The sequence below is a fragment of the Amia ocellicauda genome, chromosome 16 (assembly GCF_036373705.1).
Source record: "Amia ocellicauda isolate fAmiCal2 chromosome 16, fAmiCal2.hap1, whole genome shotgun sequence".
Taxonomy (NCBI): Eukaryota; Metazoa; Chordata; class Actinopteri; order Amiiformes; family Amiidae; genus Amia; species Amia ocellicauda.
The window spans coordinates 11160420-11185915 of record NC_089865.1 but is presented as its reverse complement, the minus strand read 5'-3'; the positions used below and the strand labels follow the sequence as shown (position 1 = coordinate 11185915).

At 33.9% G+C, this 25496-nt stretch overlaps 1 protein-coding gene across 2 annotated transcripts in view; it reads left to right on the top strand.

Moving 5' to 3' along the window:
* The first annotated feature begins 2406 nt into the window (after positions 1 to 2406).
* Positions 2407 to 25496, top strand: part of grb14 (growth factor receptor-bound protein 14) — a 37866-nt gene continuing 14776 nt past the window's right edge. Inside the window, exons 1-2 of one of the 2 annotated variants that reach the window (XM_066687788.1) lie at positions 2407 to 2815; positions 4370 to 4499. In XM_066687788.1, coding sequence (XP_066543885.1) covers positions 2628 to 2815; positions 4370 to 4499 — 318 coding nt within the window. In that variant the 5' untranslated portion in view covers positions 2407 to 2627. Of the gene's footprint in view, positions 2816 to 4369; positions 4500 to 16966; positions 17278 to 25496 lie in introns of those variants that run through there. The other variant, XM_066687789.1, reaches the window with a different exon arrangement.

The following is a 25496-nucleotide window of genomic DNA, read 5'->3' as shown; positions in this document are numbered from 1 at the left end:
GAGGATGAGGTAGTACTGACACAGCTTTTGCAAAAATAGATTTGGCTCTCATCTTATACTAATGTAATTAGAAAGCATTTACTTTGACTGATACCAGAAGAATGCATTTCAGGGCAATCTATTTTAGGAGATGTCATGCTGCTGTAGCAGAACGTCCTTGTCTAAAATGTTAGCATGGCTGTAACACAAGGAAATTAATGGAGTTTTTGATGTATGAAAATAGGTAAACGTATTATATTTTACATGCAATGGAATTATGAAAATATTTACTGATTTAAATATTCAATCAATCACTCAATGTGCACAGAGCACATTACACACTGAAATCAACACAAGCTTGTGTTATTAATACGAAAGCTAACATAAACCATTAGGCACAGATGAGAGAAAAATAAAAACTCCTACAGGTTGACAGACTGCTACAGGAGCAAATAAATCTCTGGGGGTCCCGGGCTTAAGGCCTAGGCCTATTGGTTGGCTCCCTTCCAGGCAGTCTAACAGAAGCAATGAAGATCAGAAAGTCCTTGTCCTTGTCACCCCTGAGTCCATTGGAGACGTGCCTCTTTAGCCCTCTGAGGGGTGGGGGGGTGTCTGTTGAATGCCCTTCATATAATTTGGTTTAAGTGAATAGGTACTAATAGGCATTATAAGGCTGTCCCTCCAATTCAGTGCCTTTTACATGGCATGTGGATTACTGGATCATATACCACCTGATAATGCAGATCAGACTGATTTCTATTTAATTAGTAGGTGTAACTGAAACAAATCTGAACTGTGACAGAGCCTTCGTTAAAATGAATCTCTTCTTTGGGAAGGATTTAGCTGCAAAGTTCTCCGAAAGGTCAAGTACTTTCTCATGGCTTGTAGGAACTGGTTGCAACTTACTCTCTCTGACTGACAGCTTGTTTACTAACCATCACCTTTCCAGCTTTGAATCTTTTAACGGATTATCTCAAAGCCCAAGGCACTTTCATGTTTTCAAACAAGCTGAGTTTATAGACATATACAGCACATCTCCAGACATGGAGAATCAAAGGGAGACTTGTCAAGGGCCTGTTTTCTGGATGTGTCAAAATAAATGGCAGTAGGAATTCAGAGTGTCACTCTCTGTAGTGCTCCTGGAGATCAGATGTTTGTTACATTATGATGGCAGCAAGAGACTGAGACTCAAGTAATTTAAAAACACATAACATCCATATACTGATTGATGTATGTGTGTGCATATATATATATATTTATCAGTATATGCATATTATGGGACTTTTTAAATAACTTTTCTTAATTAATCCCTATGACTAGGATAATAGATTTGTCATCCAATCATCCTTTTAGTGTGACCCTGTGTTATTAGAGTATATAGATAATAATAAATACTAAATAAACTTTCATTTATAATTATATACATAATATTTGTTATTTATAAATGCAATTGTTGTCCCCAAACAATTGTATTAAAATTATAAAAACAAGTAGATAACTACATATACAGCCTGACAGATATCTTTGTATCTATCTATCCATCAATCCATTTTGATATATTTGCAATTGAGAAGTACACCATGCAATCACACACTTCTATACTGTACAAAGGAAGAGAACATGATAGTTTTTCAGTTTACAATACATGTTTCACTTACAGAAGAAATTGGATTTATATTCTATATAAAAAATCTGTTTTTGCTAGTTCCATGTGATTAAATAAATGTAATGATTACACACAATACATATATTACAAGAAAGAGCTATTCTTTCTTTTCTGCTTAATTATATACACACAGACACTTAGCGCAGCGTTAAAGTAATAATGTGATTGTCTCTTGTTCATGAAGACCATCATGTTTATTTCCAGTACACTTCTGCTCTATGATGAAGCACAAGATAACAGGACTGAGGACACATTATTTCCTATACCAGACAGTGAATACTTTGTCAGTATGTTTGCATATGACAGAATGTGACTTTACATTCCCAAACTGCAGCTTCAGTTAAACATTGATTTTCACAATGATCCAAACACTGAAACTTGACTGTAGGTAATCTTTATGTAAGTCTGCATACGAGACGAAGAAGAAAAAGAAAACAACTGAAATAAAAGCAATAACTTCATGTCAAAGTTTGTAGTTTAACATAGTTTCAGGATAGTACGGAGTTTAAAGTACAATTAGGAACTCAGTGCAAAGTCCATGACAAAGAAATAGTTGGTTTACATTCTGGAGGCATGCCAGATCTCATTACAGAACTAAGTTGCATACCAACAACGAACAACCTTTTGTGTAAGTTGCTCTGTGCCGTATTTGCTTCCAGGTAGTGCTTGAATAACAGGGAAGTCTGCCAAGCCCGCTGTGACAGAATACATTTCTGGAGTTTAATATGCTACTGTGTAAAAGCAACGAAGACTAATTTAGGAGTCATCACTTTAAAAATAACTTTATTGTGGTGGATCATGTTTTGGTAGGAGGGATCATTTATCCTGCTGTTGCCGACTAGCAGCACATGAAGCTCTGAGGTTAAGCTGTGTGAAGGGGCAGTGGAGCCCAATGTGTTGTCAAAGTTTACTATAGGTGCTGCAAGTCAACAGAACTTCTGTTCTTTCTAGTTTAGACGATGCCTTGGATATAGTCAACTCCATGAGTGATATGAATAATACACTAGAAGACTTACAAACTTCTGGGAGCCTGGGAGTAAGAACAGCTATATTTCGAAGCAGCAGGAGTAATGCAAGTGGTTTTTCCAGCCCATCTTTGATACCTCTGCGTGCACCCTTGCTACCACCAAATGCTCTACAAAACAAGGCAGTTCTTCTCAAGGGGAATAGGTATGACGTGTTTAATATTTATGAAAGCATATGTATTAATTAGAATGTTAAAATAATGACAAGTTCAGCTTTTTTAATGGTATGTTTTATTTTCATTTTGAAGAACTTTACATAAATAAAACTTATGTTGATCTCTTACCTCTTATATGTGTGTGTTCATATATATATACACACACACATACACGTGTATTAATAAGTATTGTGTAATTGTATAACTGTTTAAAAGGCAAGTTAATTTTTTTACTTTTGTGATCACCGAGTACTTTAATAGAGGAATAGGGGCTTCTTTGTATTCTCAATAACAGGGAACACTAGTTCTGTTGAAAAATTGCAATAGACTTTGTACCTGTAAACACATGCAACAAATACAGAATGATAAAGAATGAACTGATCATTGACTCAACTTTCAATTTGAACAGTATAAATAAGGAAATATTTAATTTTAACACCTGTTACTTTTCTGGAAGAAATTGGTGACTTAGTAACGTGTATAATCGAAAACTTACCATATAGATACTTTAAAAATTATATTCAAGTTATAAATGACTCCTACACCTGGCACAAAAACCTAAAATAAAAAAAACAACTCAAAACATTATTCTTTCTTAGTCATGCTTTATTTATAGCTTTTTCGGTGCTAATTAATTGTATTCATATTTGTTGAGATGTAAAATTAGAACTGCAGATATTGTACATGATTAAATATAGTTTGTTATATGCAAATATAGTGAAAGGTTAAAGTGATTTTCAATTAAGTGATTAAGGCAAGTCTACAGTCTGATTCCAAATGACTGACCAGTTTGTTTGACTGATGTGATAGCTGGAATCTACTCACTAATTTATGCAAATTAGAGAAGGCAGGGGAGATGAATGGCAAGGGAATTACTGTAGTTCTCTCAGTCTGTCTCCCTGTGCTTACTAAGCTATTTGCAGCTGATGTTGGAGGCACGAGTCATGTATATCTTTATTTATCTACCTATCAGATATCTATTTATCTGTCTGCGTTACTCTTTATCAGTGTTTAGAAGCATAAACAACACAACATGTTTATGCAGTGCAGCTGTTTAACTACATTTCCAAATTGTTTAAACATGTATTTATCACTTCATGAATTGGGGGAAACAGAGGACTCCCCATAAGTGTGTTTTTTTTTTGCTTGGGATCTGCCTTTAAAAAAGAAGTAAAATAGACTTGTGTGCATTGTGTCTTAAGAGACTTGTCTGTGCATTCAAGTTTAACTGTGTACTGTATTAAATCTAATATCATGTAGTATATTGTATCTGTGCATTATGTCAGTATTTGTAGGATTGTTTTATTGTAGTATGATTTTATTATTTTAGAAATGGTATACATTTAAGTAACTGAATGCATGAGATATGCTTGAGTATTAATTTGTATTCTGTTTGGTTAAAATAAAAAGATGCATCAATTTGATAGTATGTCTGCCTGTCTATATCTCAGTTTGTCATATCTTCTCGACTAATAAAATGTTGTGCTTGTCTTTACTGGATATTTCATGGAATTACATCTAATATAGTTATTTTCTTCAAATAGGAAAAGTAAGCCGCGTGAGGACATGCTGGCTGCCTCAATCCCAAATCCTTTCCCGGAATTGTTTTCTTCAACTGTGTCATCTCTAGTGTCAGAGTGCTTATTACCGTGGACCAAAAGGAGTAAAACGCAGGTCAGTAATCTTCACATGTTTAAAGCTTTTTTAATAAGTCTCTTTTCTGCATTGTGTCACTATGTAAAAACCTCTGAATGAAATGCAGCTAAACTGGCAAACTCTGCATATAAAGACAGTGCAGTGGAGTAAATGTTGTAAACAAAATTATAAATGTATAAACTGATAATTTGAGAATGGGGTACACATTGAGGAGCATATTAAGAATGTAAGTGAACAAGGACATTTGTGCAGGAGACTTACATTTTTTGACATGTCATTGATATATATAATATGAAATTGTTTATATGTTGTTTAAACAGAGTAATATTCTGTGATAGGTCTATTTAAATATATTATTTAATCTGCAATATATTTATTAATACCTTGCAAAACTATTTTTTAAATTAATTTGTGTATAATTTTAATTTAAATGCTTTAAGTTTTCTATTAGTTATTTTTAATGTTTCGAAGACACTTGTCTAATCTTTTCTTTACACAAGATTAAATCAGGAATTCTGCAGTAACACAAAAAAAAAAAAAAAACGAGAATTAAATTAATGTGCTGCAATACTAAGAAGCAATATCTGGTATTTATGAAAATACAGTACACCATACAAGTGAAATGCATACATGTGAATTAAAACATAATAATTTACAAACTGACTGCTTCAAGTGTGTGTATCTAAGAAAACACTGTATGCGTGCTTTAAGGAAGTATGTAGGTATTCAAGTATTGTATTTCAATTCTGAAATGCCAAAATGACCCCAAAATGCTTGCTGCTGCGTATGGTCAATTAACATGATGGTTTGGGTTTGTGCCAGTGCTGAGTATTAATTCAATGAGTTGGACTTTGGTAACTTTGATAATGGCAAACATTCTTGTGAATGGGATGTAAGGAAAACATGGGAAAGGAAATCATGACATGATAGGAAACAGAGCCCATATGTCTAAGGGCCAGACCATGAGCTGGCAATATAACAGACTTCAGTGTATTTAAGTTTCGTTCTGCATGAGCTAGCATTTTTCCTGAAAGGGGATTTTAGTCTTTCAATCAATGATTGTTCATTTCTTGGTTATGTAAGAGTATGAATTGCTGGCTAAGACACTTAACAGACCAGCCTTTTTAACAATCATTGTCTTTGGTTCATAATTTAATATTCAACATGAAGATGAGTAACATATAAAGACCAGTGTTCCATGTTGTCAATTATACAGCTTTCGATTATGAGGAAAAACGTACTGAAACAACAGTGTTACACAGCAGTGTTATTTCAAAACAAAATCTATTGCATGAAATATTTTTAGTTTTCTCAAAATGTATTTACGAAAGACCCAAATAAGCTTTATCTGCATTTGTATGTGTATGTAGTCCTTCTGAAGTGTCTCCAAAAAGTGTTCCTAATCAATACACTAATGTGTTATTGTAAAGGATGATGGCTTCAGGCAATAATTGCTAAAAGGCAAATTTGAATCCTGCATTTTTAACAAGGCTTTTCATATAGGAATATGCGCATTATTTAATAGCTTTTAATTTTGGTTTTGAAATTGTATGTATTGATTGCAAGAAAGAAAACATTTTTTTTTTTCTCTGAGACATTATATTTATTGCCGGTAAAACATCATGATGTTTCAAAAGAAAGATTTGAAAATTGAAACTTTGTATTTAGGTCTCTACTAGAGGATTGCTTAAACTGGCTGCGGCTCGTACACCGCATTTTTATTTCCTGAGTGGTACTCATTCTCACTTCAAATGGTAATTATAATCAATTTATTTGTGGATGTGAGGCAAGTTCACAATCCTGACTCATTTTAAAGCCTAAAATTATGGAGTAAGATGGAAACCAAAATCATACCAGCAACATTCGCTGTGCATTTTGGAACATTTTAATGAGATATTTTTTAAGTGTATAGTACTCTGTACTGGTTGGCTCAGTGCTTGTTAATTGTGATATTGTGAAATTTAAGTATTCGGTGAATCCCTTAAAGGGACATAATTAGAAATGTTCTGTCTCATCCTGTATTGCATTGCTAAATATAATGCATGTTTAGATCCAAAAAAACAAAAGTCTTATGTGTCATTTTCAGGAAAAGGCAATGAAGATCATATTTCATGTTCATGCTGCTAACAGGCCTTATACCCATTTCACTTCCATGTATATTCGGTTTGATATTAATTAATTTATGCTGTTTTCTGGTATTTAAAATCTAGGGATTATCATGGATTCTCAAGATATATTTTTTATTCTCATCTTTATTATTTTAAATAAATACCTAGGTGACCTCCAAAAGATGGAGAGAATTTGGATGATCTCTGTGTGAATTCATGCGTTGATTCATGTAATTCCTTCATGACTGGTCTTAATGTTGACAGGTGTCGTATTATTAAAAACGAAGGCTTGATGATTGATATGCTAGCTATGTCCGGAAGGTACAGTTGAAACAGACATAACAGATGCTACACAGTTAATGGTATGGGGACATAGAAAATGCATTGACTCATGAACATGAAGCATGTTCAAATTCATACATAGATAAGATTACATGCCAAACAGTAAAGTAATCCATGGCAGATAGGAGCATTTTAGATCAACCATACTGCAATACATGATTTCACTTCACTGTTTTGGAATCTGTTTATAAATAATGTTGAAAAATAAGATGATGACATCATTGTACCCTAACACGGTTGTAATAAACATATTTTCAGGTACTGATAGTGTTGCTTTTTTAAAGGGATTTATGGTATGTTTTTTAGTTACTCAAACTTGACTTTCATGTTTCTTCTTGATCTCCAAAATACGATTTAGCAAAGAAACTCTACTGGACCTAACAATCAAACTGAGTGCATAATATTGGTATCTCAGTTGGAAAGCCTGGGTCATCAAGAGCGCTTTAACACGCACTGTGCCAAAAAGACAATCCACACAGAGCTGCTATATATGTCCTCAGACATTTAAAACATTTTAAGTGTTATAACACGGATAATTAGGGCCGGATTAAATCAAAACTTTGACCCACCCGCTAATATAAAACTACAGAACTGAACTCAGTTGCAACTTTATTTTGAGTAAGTAACCGCAATGATGTACAGGTTTGTAGTTTGCCTTTAGCGGATGGGTCAAAGTTTTGATTTAATCCGGGCCTTAGTTAGGATTACTTTCACAAACACTCAGACATCTTTTAAACACAGTCTTTCAGTCACCACTGTTTTGCATATTATTTTAACAGAAGAAAGTATAATTATCACAATAATCCAGTGGAATGCAGGTCAGAATCTGAATTGTGGGATTTATTCAAAAACAGTAATTAACATTTTGTTTGTTAGTTACGGAATGACTGGGGATACAATTGATCAATTATATATTTCACAGAATGCTAAGGGAATGAATTGGACAACAGTTCAGGCAGCGAACATATCACAGAGCACTGTTTAATGTATTTCTTTGTAGTTTATAGTTGGCAGATTTTTACATAGGGCTTCTGTATGCTTCTATGTATATATATATGAAACATACAAGATACAGGAAAAGACAGCATAAAGACCCATTGTTCTTAAAAGCCGTAGTTTTACTTTTATAATTATTAATACTATTGTGTAACAGTTTACTTTGTGCTTCTGAGCTGCTTTGTGGCAGGACATTAACATTTAAAGTTAAGATTTGACTGAAATAATTTAAGGTGTTGAAAGGTATGAGACTGGAACAAATGGAAATTTCAGAAATGGCTATCTGGTTTCCATTTTTTTCAACAAGAGGGCAGTGTTCTACAGATTTTTAACAATGCAAAGCACGTTATTGTGCTTCAGGCAGCTCCAATAAGAGGCTTCAGCTGGACATATGTGTTATTAATTTAACATCATTTAATTTGTGATGAAGAAAGATTGTGCTCTATTACACACTGAACAAGCAAAAGGTGTAACGTATCATCCCAAACCGCTATTTGTCTTAATCTGTTTAACGAATAACATTTATACCTCAATCAGTCACATATGCTCTTTACATCACACCTAATTTCTGCTGTAATTTAGGAATGTGTATCACAAAAAGTGCCCTTACTACATCGATCATGCAGGTTTTGTGTTCCCACAACTGCACAAAAACAGCCAGAATGTCAGAGTTAAATACATTCTGACAGTATTCCAATTGAAAACTTTTGTGTTGTGAATTCACTGAAGACTGGCAATGTTGCTGTGAAGGTAACTCATGTATATATATATAATTATATAATAATTATTATTACCATTATTATTTGGTTTGTTTGTACAATAATAGCTTTCCCAAAACTTTGTTAAATGAAAATAAATGCATGCATGTTCTACAGTGAAAGCACAAGCATTCTCAAATTTAAAACTACTGTTGCTGAGACTACTGCTTCAGTTACAGTTTCTGTTGGAAATGTGTTTTAAAAATAATTTGACAGGACAATATAGGTCCCCAAGGTCAGTGATCCATAAAAGGGAAGCTGCAAAAATGTAATATAAATCACTAGACGAAAGGCATTTCACGCTACAAAAAGTACCTATTTAATTAGATTTAATTACACAAAATTGTATTTCTTGCCTGCCCGCAAAAATTAATCTTTTCTTATTTCAGAAGCGAGATGTTTTGTAAATGTGCCAATAGAAAATTATAGACTGTAACATTAAATGGAAACTTTAAAAGACTATAGGGTTCTCTAATCACAGCTTGCTTGAATTCTAATCAATCTGTAACTATTGTAACTGTCTAATTGCATTCCTTATGTTTATTTCCTTTTAGTGATGGGCACATTGAAAGTACAACAGTCAAACATTTCAGTTTATTTTCCACAAAGACCTGGTACTGCTTACTAAATTATACCCTCAGCTTCAGGTTTTTGCATGTGTGCATTGTCTTTTGACAATGGGAGTGAAATAAAGCCTTTAATTATTCCAAGCCTCTTCTGAGGAAAGGGCCCCATGTGTCGTGTACCGCAGTTCTACTATTGTGGCAAGACATTTGTTTCCTAAATTAAAAGTTGTCTATGTCTGGCAATGATTGGAATTCCTAAAAATTCTGGAGTTCAGGCTTTATCAGTGGAAAAAGAGGCAGATGTATTCTATCAGACCGTTTTAAATTATATTTAGAGCCACAATATCTTTAATGTCTCCACATCACAATGAAAGCCATAAATATATGGTTGATATAACTCACTCTAAAGATTGCACTTTTGAAAACATGTTTGGTTGAAGGTCATTTGGCCCTTTTATTCAATAGCCGTTGGTACCTTAAAAATGCTGTTTCAGAAACATGTTTAAGCTGAAAGTTTCAGCTGTTGAAATTGTAGCGGTGTATCTTGTTTTGTTTTGCTTTTCTCTTGAATAGAGGCCCAATTTAAAAAAATAGTTGCGGGAGAGTTGCAGCTCTGAATATCACAATGCCACTACTGGTTGAAATGGTATGAAATCTAAAATCAGTCAAATACACAAATGAATCAGTAAAACGAACAGAAAGACAAATTGGTAAAAACATATATATATAATCCATAAATACATTAAATTGACACATTGATGCAAAAACATAATTAAGTGACATGCAATATGAACATTTTCTCTCCGTGCACGAACGATACATTTCATTTGTATGGATGTTGTGCGCAATATCTAATTTTTTATATGCGGTGTTCACTTTCACTGCAGTTTCTTTAAGCATTTTATATTTTCACTGTACAGACAAGCAACCAGAAGTGTGTGGGTATACCTATGTAACACTATGTAAGAAGAGCTACAAGAGAATTTGCAGGTTGTTTTCTTGATGTAATACAGCTAGAATGTGACCACTCCCAAGGCATTATTGTGCAACATTTTTGGTTTGGTCACTTTTTTGTTACAAGTTTGCAACTGATTTCTGAATTAATTCAACATTTTATTGTATTTATTTTGTAGTTATTCAGTATGCACTCACTTGTTCCTAACAATCTAGTGGATTAAACTTTATATAAGTGTTGATACCTACTATTGTTTAATGTTTGCCTACTGATCAGGTGCAGTTACATAACTTGAAAAAGCTATTTTAGCAAAGTGCTTATAATACAGAAGCAATGTTGTCGGTTTAAAAAGCACCACTAACGTATAAATATTTCCATGATTTTTTGAGATAGTTCAAGGAAACTCTAGGGTGTCCTTTTCCTTTGCAGTACAGTTTGGCAAAACATTCAGTAGAAAACAAATGTCTCAAGGTAACAGGCATGATATTAGTGAGGTTTGTTATCTAGTGTGTTGTAGCTGTTTGTCCTTATTTTATTAGTTGCGCTTGCTATTTTTGTCCAGTTAGACAAAATGTTACTTAAGAAATTCTAAAACACCAGAGAGAAAATGCACATTTTTTTTATTACTTTATTTCTAAATCTACAGAAACTAATAAAGTATGGTTGTTTTTGTTGTCGTTGAATGGACTAAGTACTGACATCATTCTAGTTAGCACAACTATTGGAGAGGTAGTTTGAGGAAGTAACAATGCAATCCTTTAAATGGATTTGACAATATTCAATTAAATGAATCATTGTTATGTTCAGGAGGCCTGCACACTCAGATGCACGTATATAACTATCTTATGAAACAGAATACTAGTGCACTTTGGAGCATGACCTCAGAAAGTCTCACTTGCAAAGGTTTATAATTACTGCCAAGAAAAGAGTTACTCTGATATATTTTCAGCTTTGAGAACTTTAATGTTTACCATGTAATTTATGGCTGCAATTCATGCCGTCCTGTAACAGAGATCACCATATGACACATGCATGCTGTAGTTTGCCTTTTAGAATTGCCATTGTGAATATTTCATAAGTGTTTACTGTTGCCTATATGACTATTAACTTTTACAAGGTCAATCACCACAAGACGATTCCATGCAATTTCCATTATAACTAATCATTGAAATATTTGCATTTATATTTTATGAATTCAACTGTTTTGCTTGCTTTATATAAAAGCACAGTGGCATTACTTTCTCAGATGATTTGTGTTCCAGGTACCCAAACTGCATTATAACAGAATGCTTAGACACTGCGTGGATGAAATCCGCAGTCCTGGTCTTTGAGTATGCAGCCCTTTCTGGAAAGTGCTCAACAGGTCAATGTTCATCCGACCCCTGCCAGTAAACCGTCCTTTAGTTATATATATTCTGCACCAGGAATTGGCTACAATCCCTCAGACTAGGACTGGTGCAATCAATAAATGCTTACATAAGGGAAAGGGCAGCACCAGCAAGTATTAACCCCACTCACAGAAAACTCACTGGATGCAGAAGCCTAATGTACTTTTGTCATAATTTATTTGACTGCACTGCACTGTTCTGTTATATACACCTCTTTACTGTTATAAAGAAGTGGATATGTATTTATATTATAGACTGATTCATAGACCAAAAAAGTCTGTGGGGTGATATGGCTATTTTGTGCACACATTTTTTTGGGATGTTTTTAAATAAAACAGTGATCATTTCACATGAAAAAAAAATCTAATACCTTCTGTACATCCAGATTTGTTTTAGTTTTCAGATATTTCACGTTAGTCAATTTTAGACGATGTCTACCTTCAGTTTAGAATGGTGTAGCATCTAAACAGGATGTCTGTCTTTGTTTTGTCATTTGAATTGATGTAAACTGTGTTACATGTGTCAATGCAGTTTATTTTATGTTAACTGTTTAGTGGATAGGGATTTAATGTATGCCGTCTACGAGAAAGATGGTCATGAAGATTTTGTGAATCAGAACTAAACAGAGCATGTACAATCTGGCTGTGTTAACACATGCATCTGAATTTAGAAGAGACTGACAAATTGCTTCCAGACAAAGTGGCATAAGGTTTGGGTTTATGACTCCAAGAGAATTGCTTCAAGAGGTTTCTTTGACATATATTTCAAAAACTATGATGTATACAAACACCCATTGAGTAATAAAAGTAATCAATGTATTAAAGCATATGGGACTTATATCCCAGGGAACACATTGGATGCAAATATTAAAGTATTTTATTATATATTTAACATTCAACAGATTTGTTTTATGCCATGCCTCAGCAGTTAGTGAAAGATACTATTACTCATTTTGTCAGTAGAGATTTGTATATGTATTAGGAATAAAATGAATACATGGAAAAGGTTGTTTTGCCTGCAATGGTGAAAGTGATATGTGCCCAGATGAAAAGTTAGACGATGACAACAACAAAAAGCCACTACACAAGTTTTGTCTCTAATCTAGATGATAAAAAAATGAGCTCCAGGATGTTAAAAAAGTAATATAATATTACATAACAATAAAGATTGCACCATTCACTTGATGTTGTCTTTTGAAACTAAGGAAAATCTTTAATATGGACAACTAAACTTTGTCTAAAGTGAAGTGAAAAGTTAAGCAAATTAAAATAAGTACATCAATAAAAAACTAAAGACATTGTATTAAAAAGTTGGATGATTTTAAAATGTTCACAGAATTTCCCTAGAAGTTACTTCAGCATTGTTATGCATAGCCCCTCCTCATAGATACTTTAGAAATGGCTGTAAACAACTTCAAAATGTACTATATACATTTTGAGTTCTCCTCTGTTCTTCAGGTTATACACAATGTAATTCTTAGACTGATTACATTTCTAAAATGTATGGGAATGTGATTTGTTTGGATATGGGACTCCCAGCATTCTTGTTATTAATAGGATTGTGTAGGTGTCTTGTTTGGATCAAATCTTTTTCTCAAGGACGGATTGTCTGGGGACTGTTTTGTTATGAGAGTTAAGGAGACTGTTATCAAACTGGCTCCATTAATTCAAATTAATTTCCCTACACTCTGATAAGATTCAGCGTCTGCTTGTCTGCTCTTGCAAGAAGATGTGTCCTGATTTGAGATTTAGTTAGCAGAGCCCTTGTTTTTTTTCTCATATCCATATAAAATACATTTTCCATGTAATAATCTTTTCTGTCAGCTTGGGACCAGGATACTGTATTTGCAAATCAGAGCCTTCCTATTATTTACCCCATCCTAATAAAATATTTAAACTAATAAGGAGTACCAAATCCAAAATCTTTCATGCTTGGCAAAGTACAATTGTACATGTTATCAAGAAGTCCTGACACATTATAATGCATATGTGTTTCTGTTGATCAGTCTGACAGAGAGATGTTACAGGCAATATATGACAGCCATTATATTGGCAGCATGATTGATAACATTGTAAGCAATAATGATCAGCTACCATGGCCAGAGATGAGTATAAGGTGAATTACAAAGAAAGTAGAACCATTACGATATTTGTGTGTTGAATAAAATACTTGTGTCACATGCAGGGAATTCCTCTTTTGAACAGACAAAAAAAAAAGACAACTTGACATGTATTCTAAATATGAACGGTCTAGACAACTAACTTGAAATTATTGACTTTCTCTTTTTTTTCCTTGGTATTGTAAAATATAAGTTTACTATCTGACCTAAATGATCCACTTCAAAAACCACGAGTTTAACTCTTGTTTTATACAGTGTGGAATTCCTGTATTTGTGCTAAAAATAGATTTCAGTTTGAAACAAGATGTTTTTGCAAAACATACGGACCACAGCAAATGTAATTTCATATTTATTGCCACATAGGTCATGTTACTGTGCAACTAGAGTTCGGTCAAACATGCAGGAAAAATGCTTTTCTGGATTCTTGTACTGTAGTTAGGGAAGAAAAGTTGAACATAGAACTACCTTTTGTGTGTGGCCTGTATTAAATTGTAAATTACTGGGTCTATTTTAACTGTGACCTATTGTTGCCTTTAAATGCATCACTGAGTTTTATGAAAGGAGATTTATCACATAGACATTTTTCTAATCTCTTTTATGCAGCAACTCATTTTGTGTATGAGAATTGTTGCAGCTGTCCCTGAATAGGTTTTAAAGTTAAAACAGCTGGTAGCATGCAACAGTAAAAAAAAATAAAAAAAGTATTTTCATATGCCTTTTTATTAATGCTTTGACTATTCAATTTTTTGTAATGTTTCACAGAACAGCAGGGGAAAGAAAAGTTAATCTTTGCAATTCTGGGTTGCTTCATGTTGCCATTATTTTGGCCTTTTTTTAAATGGACACACAAAAAGCATTGAACAAGTTAGAGTTGATGCAAGGGGTTAAAGGGAGTGAAAACAAGGCCAGATGCCTTTCTTCCCAGATGGATGATAATCACTTCCTTATTCAAGGAATTGCAGACTAAAGATGCAGTGCTTCATAATAGTTTAAAAATAGTTTATACATAACCCAGAAGGTCATAACAGTGTGAGCCCTGTGGTGATAATTTAAGACTTGTATTCCGTACTTGTTACACTGTTGTGTTAGTCTTACTTTTAGAAAGAAAGAAAAAAGAATGGCATGCAATTGTATCCAATGAAAAATTGCATTTGAAGATAATGCTAAAGTAAAAGTATGTAAAGTATTTAAGTCAAAGCGTTAATATGTACAACATTCTTGTCACTTTCTTGTTCAAGTAATCAAATGTTCTTAATTCAATCTCCTTTCTTCTCTTTTTAAGAAAAGCTAACACATTTATCTATATCTATTCCACCAAACATACAAAACCAACATTGTTCCTGCTGGTGTGTCATGTGACATCACTCAGAACTAATTTTCTGTGGATATTAAGGGTGGAAAGAAAACTTGGAAGAAGTTAATCTTTGATGTATAAATATTAAAAATAGCCAAACTGCCTATATGTCAAAAACTAAATGATTCAGTGATCATTTATGTAAAAACAAACATACCAACAAACAAAAGCACTAACAATTACCGGATTACTTCTGTTATCAAAATAAATTATGACTTAATCTCCCTTTTATGCATCTGAAAGGAAGTCTAACAGGAAGTACAGCGGTCGACTTGATGTCAAGGGATGAGTTGTGTGAAATTGTAACATGTATGAAGAAAATGCAGCAGGCGGCATTCCAATTACATTGAATTACCAAAGTGTTTTTGATGTGTGATTCTGAAACAGCTTGTGATCATTCAAAAATCAATACGTACTTTATTTGGGAGCAGAGAGACGTGGACAAACATTTTCTTACACTTGTCAGTAATAACACTACCCAAGAATGATCTCAAACCATTGCAAAATTGGTTTAAAAGGATGCAAAGTTTCATCACTTTGAATTATGACATGCCTTTATTGTAACTCCAAATGCTATAGTAGGATAATAAGAAAATCACTTCTGCAGGTCACAAGAGTACTCAAATTAGCGGCCATTAGCGCTGGAATACTAGCTTGGTATGCTGGTGAAAGGCAGTGTAAAACATTCACTACTCTGATTAATTGTATAAGGAACAGGGTTAAGGGGAAGCTTATCATTAATTGGTAATACTAAAGACAGAGAGAGAAAAAATGACTTGTTGTAAAAGGTTAAGTTTCTGTCATGTTAAGCGTAAAGTCTGATATATCACGCTGTCTGAATATATTATGATGCTCTTTATATATAATGGACGACATTAAATCTGCGTGTATCGATCCAGTGTGTTATAAAAAGCTGTGAAAACTAGAATACATAGTGACTTCCAGCATTGAAGGAAAGCAAAATATAACATCTTCACATAATTAATTAATACTGTGCTACAAAGGGTATATTGCAGCATTTGAAGAATAAAAAAATGTGATTTAAATTTTTGTATGGTGGTGGATTATTACAGCATTACAGTAATAATTCTGACTTTACTGTGTAGAGTTTTATATTCCTAAAAACAAAACTAGCAACACAGCAAAGCCTTAAAAACATCTGGACATTTTTATATTGCAGGGTATATGTTGTTGTATAGAGTCCCTTGAGACCATGGTAGCAAAAATGAATTTGAATGGAATTCCCTGCAACTGGGGATCTGTTCCATCCTATGTTCTTTAAGTTAAGTTATTGCAAATGTTATATAACATAGATGAAAACAAATCTGATTGAGTGTGAATGCATTAAAAGCTTGACTTCACTTATAACTAGTTTCTCTTAGAAATATTCCAGCTTATCTACTTTGGTGCAGTATGCTTTTTGATTAAAAAACTATTTGTAATGTTCTAATCTTTTGTAAACCTATTGTAATGCTATGTGTTTTGGTTTGGGTTTTTGGTTCTAAAAGAGAAAACAGTGCTTAATCTGAATAATTAATCCTATGTGTAAAATATCTATGTGCATAAAGTGTGGACATCACCACTCACCACATAATTGACCAGTTGAATCTTGTGAAAGAATGCACATTGTTTACCTTTGTGGAAGAATGTACATTGTGATAGAATAAATACATATTTAAAAAGTCCTTATTCCCTAAGCTTACTGTAAACTCCAGTAAATTTATTTTTAGAAGAGTTTCTTTATTAACACAAAGTATATTTAACTAAAGTATTTTGAGTTTTCAAGGACAAAGGAGGAGTTAGTGTGAGCTGTAACTGGTTGATCCTTTTCCATGTCCCACAGTCCCATCATTTGGCTGTTTGCAGTTCTGCTGGAGATATATATATATATATATAGTGTCATCTTGTTCATATATATATATATATATATATATATATATGTATGTATATATACATATATATGTGTATATGTATATATATACATATACATATGAACAAGATGACACTTAGTGAGGTTGTAAGTATACGCATTGTGAAGGCTTTTGAGCATTAACAAAGATTCCCTGATACACATTTCAAATACTGTATGTGTTCAACATCTTATGAGGATATTTTTTCAATCGCTCTGATGTTTTGAAGAGAAAATTATGAACTTCTATGCAAGAAGAGTCACCTTGCCTGCGATTACTCCAATATTTCTTCAGAAACGGGTAGGAGTTTTTCTACTTATACAATATTATTGCTCTGATTGTAATTCAGCTTCTGCAAACTATTTATACATTTTTGCATACATTTTGCATTTAAATGTATAAAACTTGTGTAAGATGAGCGTTGGGTATAGAAAATACAAATAATTGACAACTCTTTATAAAGTAAGCATAATAGTGTATTTCAAAGTTTGTATTTCACTGTGTCTGTTATTTTTTTTTATTATGGCACAATGGCATTAAAGTCTTGGGAGGGAGCTGTATTTGTTTAAAATAATGATGATGATAATATATATATATATACTACCGTACAATATGGCAACATGAACTAGATAATATTGATTTGATTTTGAGTTTATGCTGTTGTTTTTATATAGCTGAAGGTTTGTGTTTTGACATTTATAATGCTCATAACATTATAGTCCATATCATGTTTTACCATTTAAAAGTTATCATCAGTCAACCAAGGACATATAAATTATCCACATTTTCATCGAAATTGTGAATTAATTATAGTAATTAATTTGTGTAAATTACAAAAATCAGACTTTACAATTGCTTATTGATACAATGACCAAATAATAAAAATATTCTTTATGTCATGATCCAGAAATTATTTATCTCAAGATCTCAGTATAACCATAGTGTCATCTTGCAATAATAGCTTGTGATCAGGAGATCAGGCCTTTTAAAAAACAAATCACGGCAGCAATAAAAGCCACCATAAAATCAGATTTCTGATAACATATGACTATAAGTAATTCTTCTTTCAGTTATATGTGGACATGAATAGTCCCTTTATGAATGTATTTTCTTGTTTACTTATTCATTTAAAAAAATATAAGTAAATACTCATACAATAGGTATTGTTTTACTATTATATAAATTAATTAATAGCATTAGATAAGTAGATGGTGTTTTACTGTGTGTGCTGTAAGGAAAACTAGTCTATTGCAATTTTATGAAAACATGTTTTGTTTCACTGTTTTTTAAAGCGTTTCTAGCTTCACATGTTCTTCACTTTTATGTAGGCAGTAGATGATGGGAGAGCAGCGAATAATATATTCCTTTCACAAGCTTTCTTTCTTTTCACTATCAATACTGTCAAAGTGTTCAGTTAAAATAATTGGGGTTATATTTGTTGGCTACTGAATAAAGAGTGGAACAGATGTAACTTCAAAAATCTAATCCATTCATCTAAATAAATTAATATGTATCAATGATATATTAAAAAAACAAACAAATTGAACACTTATTTAGTGTGGAGAAAATGTTATGTTGCAATGCAGATCGCGATCCTTGAATAGCAATCGTACAGATTTCAGCTGATTGAACTGAGTTCAGACAAACTTGGTGAAAGGAAGCATCATCAGAGGGTAGGAAGATTATGTATTGCTTGTTTAGCAATTGCTCATTTATGACTAACCATAAGTGGCAAACTTAAAATACTACTTCTCAAAGTTACAGCAGAAGAAATTGCTACTGGTTTTGTACGTTAATATGTTTATAAATATTGAGTGCAGGGTATACTGGTGTTTCTCTATAAGGAACATAGATAGTTCCTGCTTGATGATGTAAATGTAGCACTTATGTACAAACAGACACTGCAATTTGACTTTCTGTTTTCAAGATTATCTGAAATTAATTTCTCTGAGCTGTAAGAACACATACAAGCCTCAGGGACAAGACTGAAAATAGATCAAAACCCAATTACCATTTAATGACAAATATGTACAATGATGAGAAACTTTACACACAGAGTTTCTTTCTAATTTGGGCCTAACTTCAAAGCTCTTGTGTTCTGTCTAACAGGCTTTTATAAAATGTGTTTGAAAAGGGTTGCGAAGTGGTGAGCCCAAGGGTTGTGTAGTGGAAAACAGATGTGTATAAAGTTTGAAACTCTTTTCAGGGACTGAGAAGATTAATTTCCTCCTACGACAACACTGTACAGTGAGTAAAATAAAAGTGGGGACATGGTACTAATACATTTATTTAAAAAGTTATGAACACATAAATACTAATGGAGGCTGATTTATTTGTGGAAAATATAAATTCATCTTTATTTAAATTTAATAATTATGTATTTGTTGTAATGACCTCTTATGTACTGTTAACTTTACATCTACAAACATTTATTTATTTATTTATTTATTTATTTATTGCCTTGACTTTTTATCTTCCAAAAGTTAGAGGACATAATAAAATGTATCTACTTCTGCAATGTTCAGACATTCTGGTTGTCAGCAGATTTGAAGTCATAATCGTTCTCCAACAGCTGCCAAAACACACAATCTGAACTTAGAATAGGATACTTTAATAACATGCAATTATGATCCTTACAATAAAACAACTGCAAACTTGAGGTTATTTATGTCCTGTGTTCACAGTACAAACAGTTTGACAAGAGGAAGTCAAAATACAGACTATATTTCAGTCACCATGTAAGCCACTATGAAAATAATTTTAGACCTCGAAAATAAAACGTCTTGCCTCAAATGGACACTAAATAAATATTAATTTGCACCCCGTAATGAAATGTAACCTTCATCATGATTATATTGAGATTTGTTTCATGTCATCATGAATACCAGAAAATCAATCTTCAATCAGTCTTTAATGTACTCAGGCTGTGGCTTTCCATTCAAAGGTTGCACGACCAAATCTTTAGATATTGCACATTTTCTATTTTCTGCTGGTGGAGGATGATATTGGTTATCTTAATTGAATGCACCATGTGGGCTCCCTACACGTTGACAAAACCAAAATCAACCCTATCTAGATTGGTTGACTATGATGCATAATAATGCAGAACCTTAAATTCATATGAACCAAGCATGCATTGGAGAAAACTTTGTAACATGCAGAGATATAAATTGTGCTCTGCAGCTGTGGGAGTGGAGTTCAAGGTAATACCAGGGCTGTGTAATTAGAAACTGTTATCCATAATTCTGTCCTTGAGATAGAGTGGCTTAAAGAACAGTGTATTCTTAATGAGCAATATACAGTTTAGAGTATAGGTCTGTTTTTATCTATTGCTCGGCACATTCTTTTACTGCCCTGTCCCATGTGTATGTTGAGCTAAACTGATTAATGTTAACATGTTTTGTGTAACTATGTGGCACATCTTAGCTTCATATTTTTCTATTGTAGTTCAATGGTTTTTGAAATAATATTACGGTTGCTGCAATAATAGATGATGGCGGGGCCTTATTCTGTCTTTGTGATTTTTTTAATGACAAGCAATCAGACGTTTTGCTGATTACTGATTATGAACTCTATAATGTGCAATTCGACCTTTTATTCAATATATTGAACTGACTTTTCAGATCTTTAAATTGTAAAATATGGCTAAAGTAATAACCATGCTTTCGCCCCCAAATGATTTATCTAGTTTTATTAAGAGGCTAATATGTAATATTTAAAAAACCTACCAGAAGCCCATGTTCAATAAATTATATTGAGAGTCAGAGTTTATTAGTGACATTCATTGTAGCACATTTTCAGAACAGGATAATGAGAAAGATTATTCGCACACCTACAATATAATTATATAGTCTTAGTATTACTTTACCATTCCTCCTGGAACGCAGATTCTGATGTAGAGATAGATTCCCTCCTGTGGTCTCCCCATGATATGGCATTCAAGTTCATGCAAAAGTAGTTTTAGGATTGAGGTCAGGGCTCCTCTCAGGCCTATATGCATGAAAGATTGAAACGTGCCTCCATGCCCAGACTCCCTTTGGAAGCAGACAGTGCATTACACGTGCATTAATGCAATCAACTGCTGTCACTTCACTCGGATACTCTGTCAGCTCTGGACCACATGCCATACTGACAGAAACTGGCTGTATCAAATTGCAGATTGCCATTGTATACCTTTGAACTACCGTACCGGTCCTGTAAATAGCATATGATGAAATGTTTTACTAGTGTCCCAATAGTTGATTTAATATGTTATGTTATATCATAATATAGTGTATAACATATTTTTGTGGGATAGTGGTAAAGATTGAAATGCTACATATCAGACAGCAGCTGGTGATAAACCCTGAATAAGGCCATTGTTGAATTTAGTCATTGTATTTGTATATGGCTAAAATCGCTTGCATGCTGATTGCTCTGGAACAAAAACAAGCACTTTCAAATACATTGTTGTTTCAATTTGTAGCTGTAATTATGAGAGCAAAGGGCAAATATGGAAATGTGGGCTGGAATCATTATTTGTAAAACAAGTCAGTCCTGACAGATTTGTACTTTGTGGATACATGTCTTTGTATTAATTGATATCAGTAACTTCAGTAGTGATTTATCAAGGCTGTTTTGAGTTAGTGGTTGCACTATGTATACTTCTTATTAAGTATGCAGGCAAGTTAATTCATTTTTTATTTTTTTAGCTTTAAACTGGCATTTGATATAGTTTTACTAATAAATACAAATTTGATGGCAATGAGAATACTCTGGTTCCTTCCCTATCTAGCTGAGAGGATGTCAATATGTCCTCACCCTCCAGCATAGGGAATGTCTGTGGCCAATCCCTCTTTTTCTCAGGGAGCTGTAGTTCCTCTTCCCTGTTGAGCCGGTGGGGCCTCATAGGCGTCTCCCCTCTGGCTCAGAGGACGTCAGTGGCTCCTCCTATTCTGACACGGTGAGTGTAACCGGTGTCTCCCTCTCCGGCTAGGGAAACCCCTGCAGGTCAACCAGCACCCTTGCGCTAAAACGCCATGTGTGTGTTCGTTACGGCCAGGTAGTGCTGCAGCAGTCCCTCTATTTTTTTTCCTGTTTGTTGTTGTTGATGTCGTCTGTTTCTTTGTTGCCTAGCCCTCACAGCCTTGCCCGCATTCTCCACCAACTGTGACACCGTGTGGGGTTGGACACGGCGCCTGGGGCTCTAAAGGTGGGGCTCAGGAAACAGAATTCAGGGTACGGTGCAAAAGACATGCTTTTATTAATCAACATTTAAAATAAACAGACACACAGAAACCCACACAAAACCCTAGCTCCTCTCGAGCCTAAGGTACACATAGAACAGGTCCCTAACTACACATGTACCTAATAAAGACACACATGACAAACAGCAACCAAGTCCAATAACACTACCTGTTTTATCGAGGAGGGGAGCCGGTCTCAGAGGGAACAGCCAATCAGATGTTCCCCAGTAATTGTCCTCCTCCAGGGTCTGAGGAGGTTCAGGGCAGGCCACAATATATAATATACTTATTTACTCAATAGAATATATATATATATATTGCAGTTAATAGTATTATCTGTTGTGTGTGTCTATCTCTGTGTGTGTAGAGAGAGATATGTTATTTTTGTGATGTCCTGTTGAAATCAGCAAATTTAAGAAGAGGGCTGGTGCAGAACAAATTAGCATATCCTTTGGTCAATCTGTCTTCTCTTTAAGTGGTTTCTCTCCCTTTCATTTTCATAACTAGTAATTAGTCTGTATCTGTTGATTGTGGTTTGCACTACAGGTTTACACTACCTGGTGAAGAGGAAACATCCAAGCCAATAATTCTTATTTTGAGCTGTAGTAACTCTTTTTCTATACATTCCTCCTATTCCCTTGTTTAGGCTCTCTGAACTGGGCAGCTGGCTCTTGGTTTTTCCAGATTTTCATTTGGCTGTCTTCTCTGATTTAGTCAAGGTCCTGAAAGCAGTCTGCAACCTTCTGACTGAGAGAGGAATTTGTAATCAGTGCAGCACAGTAATGAGAGTAACTGAGGTAGAATACCATTACAATGTATCCACTTTTATATTATCATTTGAAATTGATTATATATTTTTTAATCATAAACTAGTTATCCAAGGATAGTTTTGAACTCTTTTTAGGATTTCAGTAAGATTGTCCACATTACTTTGATGTGCTATTGCAGATATTTCATATTTGTAATGTTTACATATAATCCTGAGCTATATAAATTACATTTCAAAAAATGATTTAATCATTAACAACTAGACATTTGAATAAATCAGAAAATTGGACAGGAAATGCATAAAACAGAACATTCGTAATTAATTCCCACCATATATATTTAAAAGGAAGGGACATGTATTACAGTTACTTTAAATGTATATTTCTTTTGTTTCTAAATTACATTTATTATGGTTGTTCAGTCTGAATGTTTAAACTATTTTCTTTAACAGTATGTTCTATTCAGAATAGATAGCTTTGTGTATACAAAACCTAAATGTATAACAAATGTATTGTGTAGCCCTTGATCAAATTATTGTCATAACTCTAAGAATGGGTTGTATCAAACAGAAAAATGCATAAAATGCTCATTTATTTGGTGTGAACCTTGGCAAAAATCTGAAGGAAGAAAATCCAGTTGGTATTCCCAAGGGTATTAACTGATATATGTGTCAAACTCCTAAAGTTTTTGAAAAGTTTTTTTTAATTTTCAGATGCAGTCAGACTGCGGAGAAAACATACCCTAGCAACAGCCCTTAGTAACAGTCATTCGCATTAATGTTTCCTGACAGTGTTCTGACAAACCCTATGTAACATAATAAAATAACAAGTGCTCTCTGATATAAGGCTTAAATGAAGAATGCATTTTAACACATACTGTACAATATATTTCCTAGCACTTTGTAGGCATTTCAGAATAGTTCACAGACACAGAACGAGCCCAAGAAACATAATTATTGTTTAAGTGACAGCTGGAAATGATCTTTATTTTCTTGGTTAACCGGTTTTATCATAGGATGCACACCAGAATTTCAATAAACAAATCTGATTTAATTATGTACATATGGAAACCTAAAGCATAAAAAAAAAAAACTAAAGGATCCATAGTAATTAAATGACAATAAATAATATCTTTAATGTCTACAACTTATATATATGACCTACCTGAGACAGCCTGGTAATGCATTCTAAGTTCTGCACCTTGTTACAAACATAGTACTGTTCTTCATGAAATATGAGAGCTCTGAGATTTGATTTGGCAAATTCTCAGGAAATGAAATGCACACAGGGACACATTTGGAATAACGCCTAGATGCAATTCCCACATCTAGCTTTCGTGGGAGTATTTTTTATTTATTTTTTAACAACTCACAGCTAACTGAAAATATATTGTTCAACATACCAGATCATTTTAGATCGTCCAAGTCACAAAATCTGAGTCTTGTTAGATCCTTTACTATTGCAGCACATTGTAATAGCAATTAAGACATTATTACCCTCTTTTTTTAATAGCAAGAACTGATAGGTCATGCAGGAAAACTGCCTGTGAAAGAGGTTTCAGTAAATCAGCTCTTGGCAATTGTTAGGTGCCTGCAAATGGAGATCCTTAAGTTTTTTTGTCTTGTAAATCTCCACACTGACTGATTAAACAGCAGATCGTTTACCTCATTTAGGGATGATGTCATAGCTGAAGGTTCTCATTCGCTGGTCGCTCTTGAAGGGTACTAACCCTGCCCCAGCTGGAACACACTGACCTCCTTTCTTGTACAAAGCAGGCTGCCTTGTCCTGCCCTGCCGATCCGCCTTAAACCAAGAGTGGAGCACAAAGAGCGTGGCACCAAGTTGATCTTCACTGCGCCTCTTTCCCTCCCCCTTTCCCTCCCATCTCCATCAACTTTGGACAGAGTTGACCCAACTAGCATTATATTTAACTATTACCTTTGTAATTGCTTGAGGACTCATGCAGTGCTTTATGCTCAGAACTATACTTGTCAAGGGTATGCGAATCGGGAGGTGGAGCAAGCCTTGTGACTTTTTTTCTGGTGTTCAGAATCATCCTGTGCTTTTTCCACTTGAAAAGGTAGCAGGTGATTGGGCAGAGTCTCTGTGACATGTATCTGTGGAGTCAGGAAACCATTCTGCTAAGAGGCAGCTTTTTATAATCACCTCATTTCAGCTTGCTGCAGTGAAGAGTGGGTTGCTTCACAGATGACATAGTGGTGTCTGATGTATGTTTCTATGTTACATGCACAAAGGTTTTTTTTATAATGCTGTGCACTCAGCCTTACATCAGCTGCAGAGCTAGCCAAAATTCACAAGTCTGCTTGTCTCCAAATACACTGGTAAGTCTGTTTCTTTATAAATACAGTCTGTACTGAATGAATCATGCAGTTTTAAATATTTTTTTCTCTCTCTCACTTCCTTTTATTATTGCATGTTAACCCATGGTGTTACATGCAGGGCATTTTTTGTATGTATTTTGCTTTATCAGAGGTTTGGTGTAGCAGAGCTGGTTAAAAGGAGGAAG